The sequence below is a fragment of the Gavia stellata genome, chromosome 25, assembly GCF_030936135.1.
Source record: "Gavia stellata isolate bGavSte3 chromosome 25, bGavSte3.hap2, whole genome shotgun sequence".
Taxonomy (NCBI): domain Eukaryota; kingdom Metazoa; phylum Chordata; class Aves; order Gaviiformes; family Gaviidae; genus Gavia; species Gavia stellata.
The window spans coordinates 677486-690113 of NC_082618.1; the positions used below are offsets into that span (position 1 = coordinate 677486).

The window sequence follows — 12628 nt, forward strand, 5'->3', positions numbered from 1 at the left end:
CCTCTGCTCCAGCCCCACACCGCTGTGCCGGGAGCACCGCGGCATGCTCGGGGCTAGGGCTGTGCCTCCGCTGAGCCTTCCCAGCTGCCCTGCCGGGATGCTGGGGATCCACTTTTAGTGGCAGCATGCTCACAAGCACCTTTGGGGATTTACCATCCTCGCCCCAGGGTAGACAATCTGCTGCAGGCGTCTGCCCGTCCCATGGGATGTCAGCGCTGGGGGCACAAGGCTGAACATCCACCGACAAGCAAAGGCTGCAGCAGCAGGACCAGGGACCCTGTGCCGTGCCGGAAAAACCCCAACCATCATTGAGATCCCCCCAGCATCCCATCCAGCCCCCCCCACCAGCCCGGCAGCCGGCTTGTGGTACCGGCCCGGCTGCGCCAGCACCTCTCCCCATGCGCCGCCTCACTGCTGCCCCTTTCCCGGCCGGCCCCGGTCCCGGTCCCATGCTCGCTTGTCCCGCAGCCAACTTTGGGAAGGATATTTCTGGCGTGTTTCTCCTTGACAGCCACTTCCTGCGCATTAATAGCCTTATTGATGCTGACAGTCTGCAAAAGAGAGGCGGTGGAGGGGAGGTGAGTTGCGGAGGGCTCGGGCTCCCCCCCTGGTCCCCCCTCACCTGCTGGGACCCCCCCCGGCTCTGCGGCACCTGTGGGTGGCTGGGTCCCATCCAGGTCCCCAGTCCCTGCTCGTGCCAGCTGGATGCTGCCTGTTGCCGGATGCCTTTCTGGGATGTGGTTGGCATCCGCCAGATTCAGCTGCTGCCAGGATTCATTTACTCCGCATAATAACGACGCAATTAAAGCAGCGACCACAAAGGACCCTCTCCCGCCCTTGGAGCGGTGGGCTGGGTGGAGGGAAGGCAAATCCCTCCCCTGCCCTCGGATCACAGGCAGCAGTGGGAGGCTCCTGCTCCACTTTTGGGGATTGCTGAGCAGAGAGGGTGTTTCAGGGAGCACAGGGAATCTGGTAGCAGGACAGCGAGACCACCGCACGCTGCAGAGCGGAGCAGGACCTGGGCTGCCCGCGCTGTCTGGCAGCAAAGGGCAGGTCCCAGCTTAGTCAGCACCGAAGCAGAGCGGCTCTGCAGTCGCGGGTGTTCTACCCCAGCCCACCCACCCCACGGCCGGACACGGCCCCAACTGTGGGATTAGAGGGGCGGGAGATGGACCCGCTGCCCACAGTGCAGGCAGCTGCCCTGGCTGGCACCCGCTGCCACCTCCCCACCCCACCGCCAACCGGCACATCTCAGCTTGGCTACAGGCGCATCCGGACACGGCACAACCGGTGCCCACAGCCCGGTGCTCCCCGGCCGCTCCGATCCTGCTGGGAGCCGGCACAACCCTCCGTGGGGCAGGCAGCGCTGCAGGCAGCCTCTCCCCAGCACAACCCTGCCCACCCTGCCCGCGAGCTGCCCTTGTGCTCTCTGCCAGGAAAGGCAAGACTTGCAATGCAGACGTCGGGGACCTCGGGAAGCCCACGCTGAGGAGCCTGGGCAGAGCCAGGGCTCCATTTAGCCTCCGAAGAGGCAGCGGCAGCTGCTGGAAGCCTTTGCCGGGCAGGATTTTTAACCCTACCCCATTCCTGCCCCTCAGGGAGCTCTGCCGGCAGCGGGGGGACACTGGCTGATGCTACTTGGCCATGGTTTAGGGGAAGCGCGGTGATGCTGGCACAGGGTTGCCCTCTCCCCAAGCTCTTGCGTCGTTCGTGGTGACACCGAGCGCTTGCCTGTCGCCTGCTCCGCGAGGACCTCGCTGCCGACGGAAGAAACCAGCTGGCTCAGCACTGCCAGAAGTACCTAATTACTGATATAAACCAATTAAAGCAGTGGGATTAATCTCAGCACCTTCCTCACTGCAATCCTTCTTGCATCCCCACTTGCTGGCCCTCTCCGAGGCGGCTCCGCTACGGCTTCATCACGGCCGACCCCGATGACTGTGCTGAGCAGGGCTGGGGGGACCATGGGCACGAGCCACGGGCACCCCACGTATGGCTGAGCACGGCCCAGACCCCCGGCGTCGAGCCCGACCCACCTGCCCCGAGAGCCCCTCTGCCACCAAAGCATCCGCCAGCCAGAGCAGGGACAACGTGCTTAAGGGCTGAGACAGCTTCTGATCTCACCCACAGCTGCCAACTGCACCCCTATCCCAGGGCCGAGCACCCCCTTAGCTGAAACATGGGGTCTGGGTCCTGATGTCCCAGTATGAACCCAGTTCTGCTGGGGGGATGCTGCTGCTCGCTCCGGCCATGCCGGCTGCTCTCGAGCAGGACTGGTCCGTGCAGCCCCGGGGTGTTCGTAGCCCCATCCCTACAGCGCTGGCTCTGCTGGGGACCACAGCGGGTCTCCAGCTGCGCTGAGCTGGTCACCGTGCTCACCACCAGCTGACCACGGAGGTGACCAGTAAGGACCATAGAGGTGACCAGCAAGAGCAGTAGGCTCATTTCGGGGTGGCGGGGGACCCGGATCGCTGGCTGCAAGGGACGAGCATCCCAGTCCAGCAGTGGGCTGGACACAGACCAGAACCTGCACCTCAGCTGGGTTTTAAGGAGAGCTGAAAGAAACGTTGGTAGTGGAGAAATCTGACCCCATCAGATGTCCCTTCCTGAGGGGCTGGATGGAGGGGAGCAGGTTCCCAACACAGGGGACCCAGGGTGGGAGCCACCTCTGCAGCTCTGCCCGTCCCCGCGGCCGCAGCGCCTTGTCGTTTATGAAAACAATAAAATTCAACATTAAAAAAATCCCAACAGGCATCCTCAGGAAGGCACCTCTCTGCCAGCAGCGGCAGCCTGGAGGGTGATACCCACGTCCCAACAGCCATCGGCGACACGTGCCACGGATCCAGCTCCAGGTGCAACTTGCCCACGTCCAAAATCCCAGTCCGCAGCCACGAAGGCGCAGGCAGGCAGGATGGTCACGACGACCACCCAGCACGGTGAGGAGCGCCAGGATCCGTCTTTAAACACACATCCCGCCTTGAAATGGGAGTCCTGGACCACAAGTAACAAGCCAAGCGCAAAGCCAGAGCCGACGAGTGGAAGCTCGTAGCCGGAGGCAGGATAGGAGCACCACTCTCCTGAAGCCGGTGGCTTCCCTGCGGCACACATCCAGTCCCCGTCCTTGAGAGACCGGACAGGGGTGGTCTCTGGAGGGAAGCAGTGCCGGGGGCTGCCGCATCGCCGGGAAAGCTGGAAATGGAGCTCCCAGTTTAAGTGCTGTTTCCTGCCAGCTTTTCCTGGTAAAGCAAGGACATGTTTTTCCCAACGAAGAGGCCCCCCAGTGACCCCCCAGAGTGGGGAGACACAGTGGGGGGGGTGACAGGGCTCTGGCAGCCCCTGGCTCCGGGCGGTGGCCTCCAGGACCCTCCACCCCAAGCCCCCCGCTCCCTTTGAAGCGCATGCGATGTCCGTGTGGATGGCAGAAAGGTATTCCGAGGAAAAGCCGGATCCCACGTTTCTGTCCTGGCGGGTGCCGTGGGCACCCCCCCTCCCTGCTGCATCCCCCGGGAGGGCAGGACAGGGCTCCCATGCTGGGAGCCGCTCGGAGCAGGCACCAGGACTCGCGGGATGCCCAAACTGCCGCGCCAGCGGCTCCGGCAGCATCGGCGCAAGCGAACCGGAGGAGCGCAGGGCAGCAGCGAGGGACCGGGGCTGCAAGTGTCACCTCCAAGGGACGAGCAGGGCTGGGGAGGGCGACAGCGGCATATGCTCCTGTCCACGAGTTTTGGCTGCGAAACCGGGTCAAGAAGGAGGGAAATTTGGGGCTGCCTTGAAAGAAAGCTCAGATCTTTTTGCCACAGAGATGGTCTTTCACCCCGACCCACAGGTGCCGCTTCTCAACACCATCCGGCACCTACAGCTGACGGTATTTTATTTTTCATTTAATTACAAGCTTCTACACCCCAAGGGCTGTTTCTAACCCGCTGGGCCACAAGCGTGTCCTCGGCAGCGCCGCTGGCCCAGCTCCGGTTTCTCGCCGATGGAGGGATGTCGGCCCCCGGTCCCTGCACCCACCTGGATGCCCAAAGGGCTCCTCTCCCGCTGCTGCCCCCCGCCACCACGGGCAGTGGGGCAGGGGACCACGGCCGGTGTGGGGCAGCCAGGCCCTTCCTCCAGCCCCGCACCCCTCCCCGCTGCCGGGAAAGGAAACCCCGGTGTTTCCTCTTGTGCAACGCCGCTGAGGCAGCGAGGTCAGGAGGGAAGCGAGAGGAGAGGCCAGCGGGGCCCCATTTGCACAACGAGAGCTGCAAGGGGGTGACGCCGCCATGCCGGCCCCCCCGGGCAGGGCCATGGGGCTGGGGTGTGGGGCAGACCTCAGCGGAACAGCACCCAGGGCAGGGCTGGGCCATGGGTGCTCTGCCAAGGCTGGGCGAGCAGCACCGTTACTGCCGTGAGCACTGTCGACGCCGTGAGCACTGTCGACGCCGCGAGCACTGTCGACGCCGCGAGCACTGTCGATGCCGCGAGCACTGTCGACGCCGTGAGCGCGTCTCGAGCGGCTCAAGGAAACCCCACCGCCACGAGCACAGAAAAGCTCAGGCCATTTAGGGGAGGGCCAGAGTCAGGTAATAGAGACCAGGGACCATGCGACCACATCTCTGCCCCAGAGCAGTGGGACCTGCCTGAGCGGCTTCTCCTCCCTCCGCAGCACCCAGGGGATCCCCAAAAACCCGTGCAAGGTCTTTTCCTGTGGCTTGACATGCCGCCGCAGCCCTGCCCCGGGGGAATTTAGCGCCCTTCCAGTGGGACTCCGGGAATCCCGCTGGCAAGGAGCGCTGCCAGACCTTGGGGCGAGCCGGATCACGTCCCGCAGGACCCCCAAGTCTCCTGACTCTCACAGGGAGATGCAACACCAGAGCCCAGCCACCGACAGCTCCGCACCGGGGTGACCCCCCCAACCGTGGCTCACGTCAACTAAAACACCGCGACGGCAGGCTCCAGACAGGGACAGGGGAGCCCAAAAATGCACAGAGGGACCCGAGACAGAGTGACAGAGGCTTTCTGAGCACTGAGAAACATTTCTCACCTTCACATGCACGTACACACACCCTCATCTCCCTGCCAGAGCTCCCCAAATTACGCTCTCAGTCTCCTCTGAATTGCAAGTCTCCGGTTCGGCGGCGAAGAGCTCAGGAGCTGCGCAGCGCCTTCCCGCTTCTCCTTTCATTTCCAAAAGGAAATGAGTGTTGATTAAAGAATCCAGAGCTATTGCAAATTACTTGGAGAAACTGAGTAAGTCGCAGCGCAAATCCTCTTAGTAATGCTCCCTTCATTTCTCCTTAATTCCTTTCTATAAATGGAGAGGGATGGAGCATACCTCTGGAAAACGGCTCGCAACCAAGCCCTGCAGACGCAGGGGCTGCGGGGGAAGCGAGCGAGGAGGGAGACCCGACTACGACAAGCCTGGGAAAAAAAATCCCTGAGCTTAACTAAAACGCAAATCTCAGTGTAGCAAAGCTTCGCCCTGGCCCCAGAGGTGTGCAGGACGCGGGGTTGCGGGCGGGCTTTTTGGAGGGCACACATCTCTCTTGAAACATCACTCGCCAATAGCAGATAAAAGCAAATCACAGCCTCGCCGGGGCTCAGGAAAGGTTTTCCTCCGGCAAAATCCTGAAGCAAAGCCGGCTGGATAACGCCGGGGGTGCCCAACGCCATGCTGGGGACTGGCGAGAGCTCCCGGGGAGAGCCGGGGTAGCCGCGGTCCCCGCTCCGCAAGGCTGCCGGGCACCCGTGGCCTTCGACAGCCGCGGCGGGAGCAGGGAAAAAGCCCGGCTTTGTGCAGCCGGAGGGAAAGGAAAGCAGAAAGGCAGCGCCGGCAGGGCTGGCCGGCCGCGCGGGGCCAGGTGCTGCGTGCCTCGTACGCGCATGGATCTGTTTCTACGTATAGGATAAGAGGATGCTCAGCACAAACCAGTCTTCCCGCTCAGTCCTAAATGCTTCCTTTGTGAGAGGAGACATTAGAAATACCTTCCCATCATTTAATCCGGGCTATTTGGCTGCATCCGCTGCTGGATCCGCGAGTTTAGAAAGAAAGCGCTCCTCTCCCAGCCAGCTACATGCCGGAGCCGCTCCAGGAATAAAGCGCCTTGACCACGTCTGTGTGAGCATCTCCCTGAAGGTGCTGCTGCTCCTCTCACCTCCTGCTCCCACCAGATGAGAAATAAATGATGCAAGTCTCAGATTTCCCTGCGCTTGGGCCATAAAACCAGCCACATTTTCCCCAGAGGAATGTTGGCCTCCAGCGTTAGAGACCCCGAAACCTCACTGCCTGCGCCAGGGTTTGCTCCCAGTAGCGGTGGCTCGAGAGGTACCTCTCTAGGAGATGCCAACACCACCAGCTCGGATGGCAGCAGGAGAAGGAGGACCAAGGTGTACCAGAGACAGCCCTCAGTCCCAAGGGACACCAGCATGGGGACCTCAGGAGGTGCTTGGGGACACCTTGCCCCACACCCTGCCCTGCTGCCCCCCTGCCACCCAACGGCACATGGGACACCCCAAACCGGAGCCACCGGGAAGACGGCCACGGGGTCCGTGAGCCCCGTTGGAAGCCGACGGCATTGCTGCGAGGCTCTTCCGGGCAGGGACCTGCCCTGGCATCGCCGCCTCCGGGTCTGCTCTCCCGAGGTTGGGAGGACGACGACTTCAGATGGACGTCATGCTTGGTCTACCCACCATCAGCGCTCTCCGGCGCACGGTGAAGCCCAGTGTGAGCGTTACGGAGGAGCTCTTCCAGCACACGCGGTGCTTCCAGGCGAGAAACCACCTGGGCCAGGCCAGGGAGGGGTGACGTGGTCTTCAGAGGTCTCCACACCAGAAGGAGACGTGCGAGGAGGCAGCTGCCATCCGACTGCCACCAATGCCTTTGCCTCATGAGCTGTAGTACCGTTATCACGGTAGAAAAATGAAAGTAAGTTGAGGGATACACATTTTGAGTGTATCTGAACAGACCACCCCACGAGCTCTCCGCTCGTCCCAAGGGCAGCAGGGTGGCATCAAAGCAGAGGTCATCACGAGAGCTGGGGCAGGACGAGACAGCGCGACCCCATCGCTCCTCCACCTTCCAGGCAAGCAAAGGGAAAGGGCAAAGACAACCACCCAACCGACTTACAGTGGGTCCCACGGACTCGAGCGAGACATCTGATGCCAGGAGGGGAGAGCCGGGTTGGTCACCAGTGGCTGGAAGGGTTTGGTTCCACTTCCACCAACGCCGAACACATCACCGCCCACCGTCGGGGGACCAGCACCCAAAGAGTTGGGCCACTGGATTTCTCCAGTGCCATAAACAATTTATGCAGATTAGTTCCTTGGACCTGTGTTTTTTAAACCTAGTTTAAGGCATACGGACTTTTCCAATACACAGATAAACCTTTGGGGAAAAAATCGGACAGCGAGAAAACTGATTTTGGGGAGGACAGCTGGCAAGAAGTGAGGCTACAGAAGAAGCCAAACCTCACCAAAGACCATTGGGGCAGCTGATGCCATAAAACTCGGCTCCCTTTGAACCCCCCAGCTGAAATAACAGCCAAAGAGAAGCCAGCCGAGGCTGCGGAAGAACTTGGGCAGCGCTTTGGTCACCTCAAGCACCACAAAGGGCCACCACAGGCCCCGGTTGCTGCTGCTGGACGCTTCCGACCCGCCGCAACCGGAGACCCCGCGGAACAACCAGAGCCCATCAGGCGTGGCTGGATCCGATTAGAGGCAGAAAACCAGGAGGGTCCCCAGGACCCCCGCACCCCTCCGTGGCTGCTCCCCCCGAAAAACACTCGTTACTCTTCGCGCTTAATTATTGATCCAATCCATCATTGTGCGCCACGTTGCCCAGCCGGCTCGGCCACGGCCGGAGCCTTTCCCATGAGCTGCCCGTTAGCCAGGCTTTTAATTTAAGCGGGGATTTTATGCGAAGATAATCCCTTCCAGCAGCGGTGATTTCTGTCTGGGGAGGGAGGATGGCTGTGTTTTCCACGGTTGGTGGTTCAGGAAGGTCCTCCACCGCCTTCAAATATCCCTGAAACGCTCCCAACGGTCCCGACCGGAGCCTTCTGCTTCCCAGCAAATGCAAATATTTGGGCATTTTTTGGAACAGGAGGAAGTAAAGGAGCGAGGCTGGAGGATGCGGGGAGCAGACGCCGAGAGCTCATCTCCAGACGCGCATTTCGGGGATCAGCTGCCATCCCAGGACCGACCTTCCCCTGGAAGTTTTACCCCGCTGGGAACACCCGGGGTGCGTATCGCCCTAGCGGGATGCTCCCGAATTCTGCGGAGCCGGGATGCCGCGGGGATGCGGAGCCTGGCGGTGCCAAGATAGCTTTGGTGGCAATCCTTCCATGCAACGCCTCCCGCCAAGCGATGCTCCTGCGAGCAGATCGGGGTTTCCCTCGCCCGTTATCCCTCCAGGATGTCTGGATCCTGCAACGGAGCTGGGACCAGCCAGGACCATACAGGCTCCACGCTGCACCCAAGGGCCCTTCCCCATCCCTAACCCGGCTCTGCCGGAGCGCCGCGAAAAGCAAAATCCCTCTTCCCAGGTGAGCGGCACCGGGGATGAACACGCCTCCCTGCAGGAACGGACCCAAAAACCCCACTTTTCACCCCAAACTTGTTTCCATCCCCTACGCCCGGGTGAGGGGCTGCCCCCACGGGCCGAAGGGGCTGTGACAGCAGCACCGCGCGTGGGGACACGGGGACGTGGGTGCTGGTGGCACCACCTGAACCCAGCCCGGGTGGAAGACCGGGGGAAAGCGAGTTAAAACGGGCGCGTGGGAGCAAACCCCGACCCGGGCTGCAGCAGCGCGGGAGGGGGGATCAGCCGTAACGGGGAGGATGAGCCCCCCGGTAACGGAGGGGGGGGTGTGCGCTGCTCCCACTGCCACCCCAAACCCGTCCCTTGGCTCCCCCCCATTTCACACCCGGGGACACCGGTGTCTGGGGGCTTACCAACACCCCAAACTTCCCCGGGAGGGAGTTTCGCTGCCTGCAGACCCTTACTCCGGGAATAAACCTGGATGCCGCGCTCTGCCCCTACCGGGGTGCTGCGGGGGGACCCCGCGGGGGGGGGGGGGACCCCGGGGAGGGGGGTGGGGATCCCCGGGGCCGCGCACTTACCACCTTGCCCAGCTCCATGGCGGAGGGGCGGCCGCGGGCGGGGGCTCGGGGCCCCGCGGGCGCCGGGTGCGGGGCTCAGCGCGGCGCGGCGGCGCCCATGGCGGCGGCCCCGCGGGGCGGCGGCGCTGGAAGGTTCTGCCGAGCGGCGGAGCGGAGCGGAGCGGAGCGGGGGGGGGGGGGGGGGGCGCGCACCCGCGCACGGCGCGCTCCCGCGAGGGGCGGCACGGGGTGGGGGGGGGGGGTGGGGGGCGGCCGCGGCGCTCCGTCGGAATAACAAAGGAGCCCCGCGGGGGCGCGCGTGGGGGTGGGCACGCGTGGGGGGGGGGGGGGGGCGGTACGCTACCGCCCCCGCCGAAGCGCCCGCCCCCGCGGGAGCGCCCCGCCGCGGCCCCCGCCCGCGGGGTGGTTTCGGGGCAGCGGCGAGCGGTTGCGGAGGGGATGGTCGGTGGCAGAGAGGGCGGTGGGCTCCGCCCCCCCCCGGGGCAGTCTGCCCCCCCCGCCTGCCCCCCCGCCCCATCCCCTGCCCCTCCGCCTGACCCCCTGCCCCACTGCCTGCCCCCTCACCCCATCCCCTGCCCCTCCGCCTGCCCCACTTCCAGACCCCTCACCCCATCCCCTGCCCCACCACCTGCCCCCCTGCCCCCCTGCCTGCCCCATCCCCTGCCCCACCGCCTGACCCCCGCTCCATCCCCTGCCCCACCACCTTCTCCCCGGTCCATCCCCTGCCCCACTGCCTGCCCCCCTGCTCCATCCCCTGCCCCACTGCCTGACCCCCCGCTCCATCCCCTGCCCCACTGCCTTCCCCCCGCTCCATCCCCTGCCCCACTGCCTTCCCCCCACTCCATCCCCTGCCCCACCGCCTGCCCCCCTGCTCCATCCCCTGCCCCACTGCCTTCCCCCCCCCCCCGCTCCATCCCCTTCCCCACCACCTGACCCCCTGCTCCATCCCCTGCCCCACTGCCTTCCCCCCACTCCATCCCCTGCCCCACTGCCTTCCCCCCACTCCATCCCCTGCCCTACCTCCTGCACCCCTCTGCCCCATCTCTGTGCCTGGGGGGGAAGCTACACCTGGGGGGCTGGCTGGTGACCTGCACTGGGTTTCCCTTGCACAGGAGCCCACTCGGCTGTTGCAATCTCGGTTCCAACAACAAAGGCAATTAAACTGCCGTGGCAAACGAGTCCCCCGACAGTCCACCACTCTCGGGCAGGCACCGCACGCTGACTGCCCGCGTTGCCCGTTCTTCGAGCAGGGACTGCCGCCCCGCCGCGGGACAGGCAAACACCCAGGCAGGAGTATTTTGTTTTTTCCCAGATCCCACCGGTGCTCAAGAAGCACTTCAGCATCTTCCAACAGGAGGCACGGAAGAAACCCGAACGATCCTTCTATCGTTCTGCGAATCCCCTAAAAGCAGCCCCAAAGCCGGGAGGAGGAAAAGCATCGCAGCTGCCCCTCGGCTGAAGGCGGAGGAGAAGCTTCACAGCCCTAAGAAAAAAACGCTCCTGTGGTGCCAGCCCTGGCCGAACACACTAATCCCCCAGGATTACCATCGTCTAGTCACGGCTCAGCCACTTACTCCAGGATGGTGACTTGGTCACTCTTAATAAGATAATGGGATCCCACATCCCTGCGGGGACCTGTAGGGATGGAGCACTGCCACCCCTGCGCCCTGCCAGCACCCAGCTCCGCACACACCCCACCCAATTAATCCTGGCTTTGGGGGGAGCAGCTTTTAGGGTCAAGACCCAGGTCGTGTTTTCCTCAGGTGGCTGTTAAAGCCTCTGCTGTGATTCCTGGGACGGACAGACAGACGCACCGCTCGGCAGCAATGCAGGTACACGGCTCATCGGATTTTTGCCGCACCAAATGTGTTTTGCTGGACCGGATGGTTTCAAGCAGCCGCCAAATTCCTCCGGGAGCAGAGTCCGGTCCCTGCTCTGAGCCTGGGGGTGAGCACGAGGCAGCGCCCTGGGTGCGGGTACCTGCCCCGATCGCAGGTACCGGCCCCTATCGCGGGTACCGGCCCCCATCACGGATGCCTGTCCCTGTCGTGGATACCTGTCCCTGTCGTGGATACCTGCCCCTATCACGCCGGGCATGACGGGGCTCGACAGCCCCTATCACAACAGCCACGACGGCACGTGTGCGTGGCAGGAATGGTCTCTGCCGCACCAGCCACGGGAGGCACGGCAGCAACGCCAGCGTTCCTGGGACAGGGCGCCCAGGCCCCGAAAGCAAGGGGGGACAAAGCCAGAACCGAGCACTGTGGCTGGGAACGGGCAACGGGGTTTGTGCCCTCCCCACGGCAAAGCCCCTCGGCGAGCGATTCCCAGCCGTGCTCCCGGCATGGAAAGTGGGAGCTTGGGTCCTCGCGGTGCAGCCCAGCCTGGTGTTCCCCCTGGCTTAATGGGATCCTGGATTTAATTAATTCACCCTTAGCTGGGTTTAGCATTGCTCTGAACCCAGTGCCGCAACCGCTGCTGCCTTGCTGTCCCGGGATGTCCTGCAGATGCGGTCCACGCTTCCCAGAGCACCGTCTCCAGAGGCCACAGCCCTGCAATTAGCACGTGGCCATCAGGTTTTAATGCCTCATTTGCATGAAGAGACCTTAAGGCAGGTATGCAAAGAGCACACACTTGGCAAGGCGCAGCCAAAATCAAAGAGCATCCTCTGGAGCAAAACCCAATCCCCCTCACCACACGTACAGGACAGATGTGACTTTTCCTCCTATGCCACCTGCACGGGAAATACACAGCGTGTAAAATAATACGCAGGATCCACCCTTCAGCCGTATTCACTGGCGACACCCTGTAATACCATCGAAACCCCTGTGCAGCCATGCCAAGCTGCCCACCTCCCGCGTACAGGCTTTGTGCTCCCAACATCCCTCCTTAACCCCACAAACAAAGTCAGCTCGTCATCATTAACCTTATTTTTCAAAATCAAGCTTTCACGTAAGCTCACCCCTGAACCAAACATCTCAGCTGATGCTAAAGCCACTTCAGAGAGACGATGGTAATTCCCATTACCGATGGTCTCCTGTGGATGCTCCAGAGCTCTGAGTGTTGGGCTACTGCGGCACGGCCACGGCCGCTGCGTGGTTCCTCACGGCTGAGCCACTCCGGCCAGCAAAACCCAGATTTTGGAGGCCGCCAGGAAGCACTTGGGGAAAAGGGAGAGAGCTCCAAGTCCAGCCGGCTTCACAGCAAGGGGGGGTCTTCAGCTACAGGGTAAAAATAAGAGCTAAGGCAGCTCTAGAAGAACACCTGAAAATTAATTTAAAAGCAAGTTCGGGAGGGTCCCCGCAGCAAAGGGAACCCCAAATTCCCCAGTGGCAAGCAAAGCTGCGCTCCCCAAGCTGAAAGCACTGAGTGGGGACGGCAGCACCCGTGACCGTGCCGGGGCTCAGCATGGGCTGGTGTGACCCGTGGGGACAAATCCCACTGCTATGGGGGTGCATTGGGGTGAAAGGAATTTCCTTTTTGCTTTACTGAGCCCAGGGGAGTTCCCTGCTGTGGTTCACCTCAT

At 62.9% G+C, this 12628-nt stretch overlaps 1 protein-coding gene across 1 annotated transcript in view; it reads right to left on the reverse strand.

Annotated features, from left to right (window-relative positions):
• The window catches only part of HIP1 (huntingtin interacting protein 1), a 52577-nt gene that overhangs the window by 17399 nt on the left and 22550 nt on the right, over positions 1-12628 (reverse strand). The window contains exon 2 of the mRNA XM_059829110.1: positions 488-551. Within this exon, the coding sequence (XP_059685093.1) occupies positions 488-551 (64 nt within the window). The remainder of the gene's footprint in view (positions 1-487; positions 552-12628) is intronic.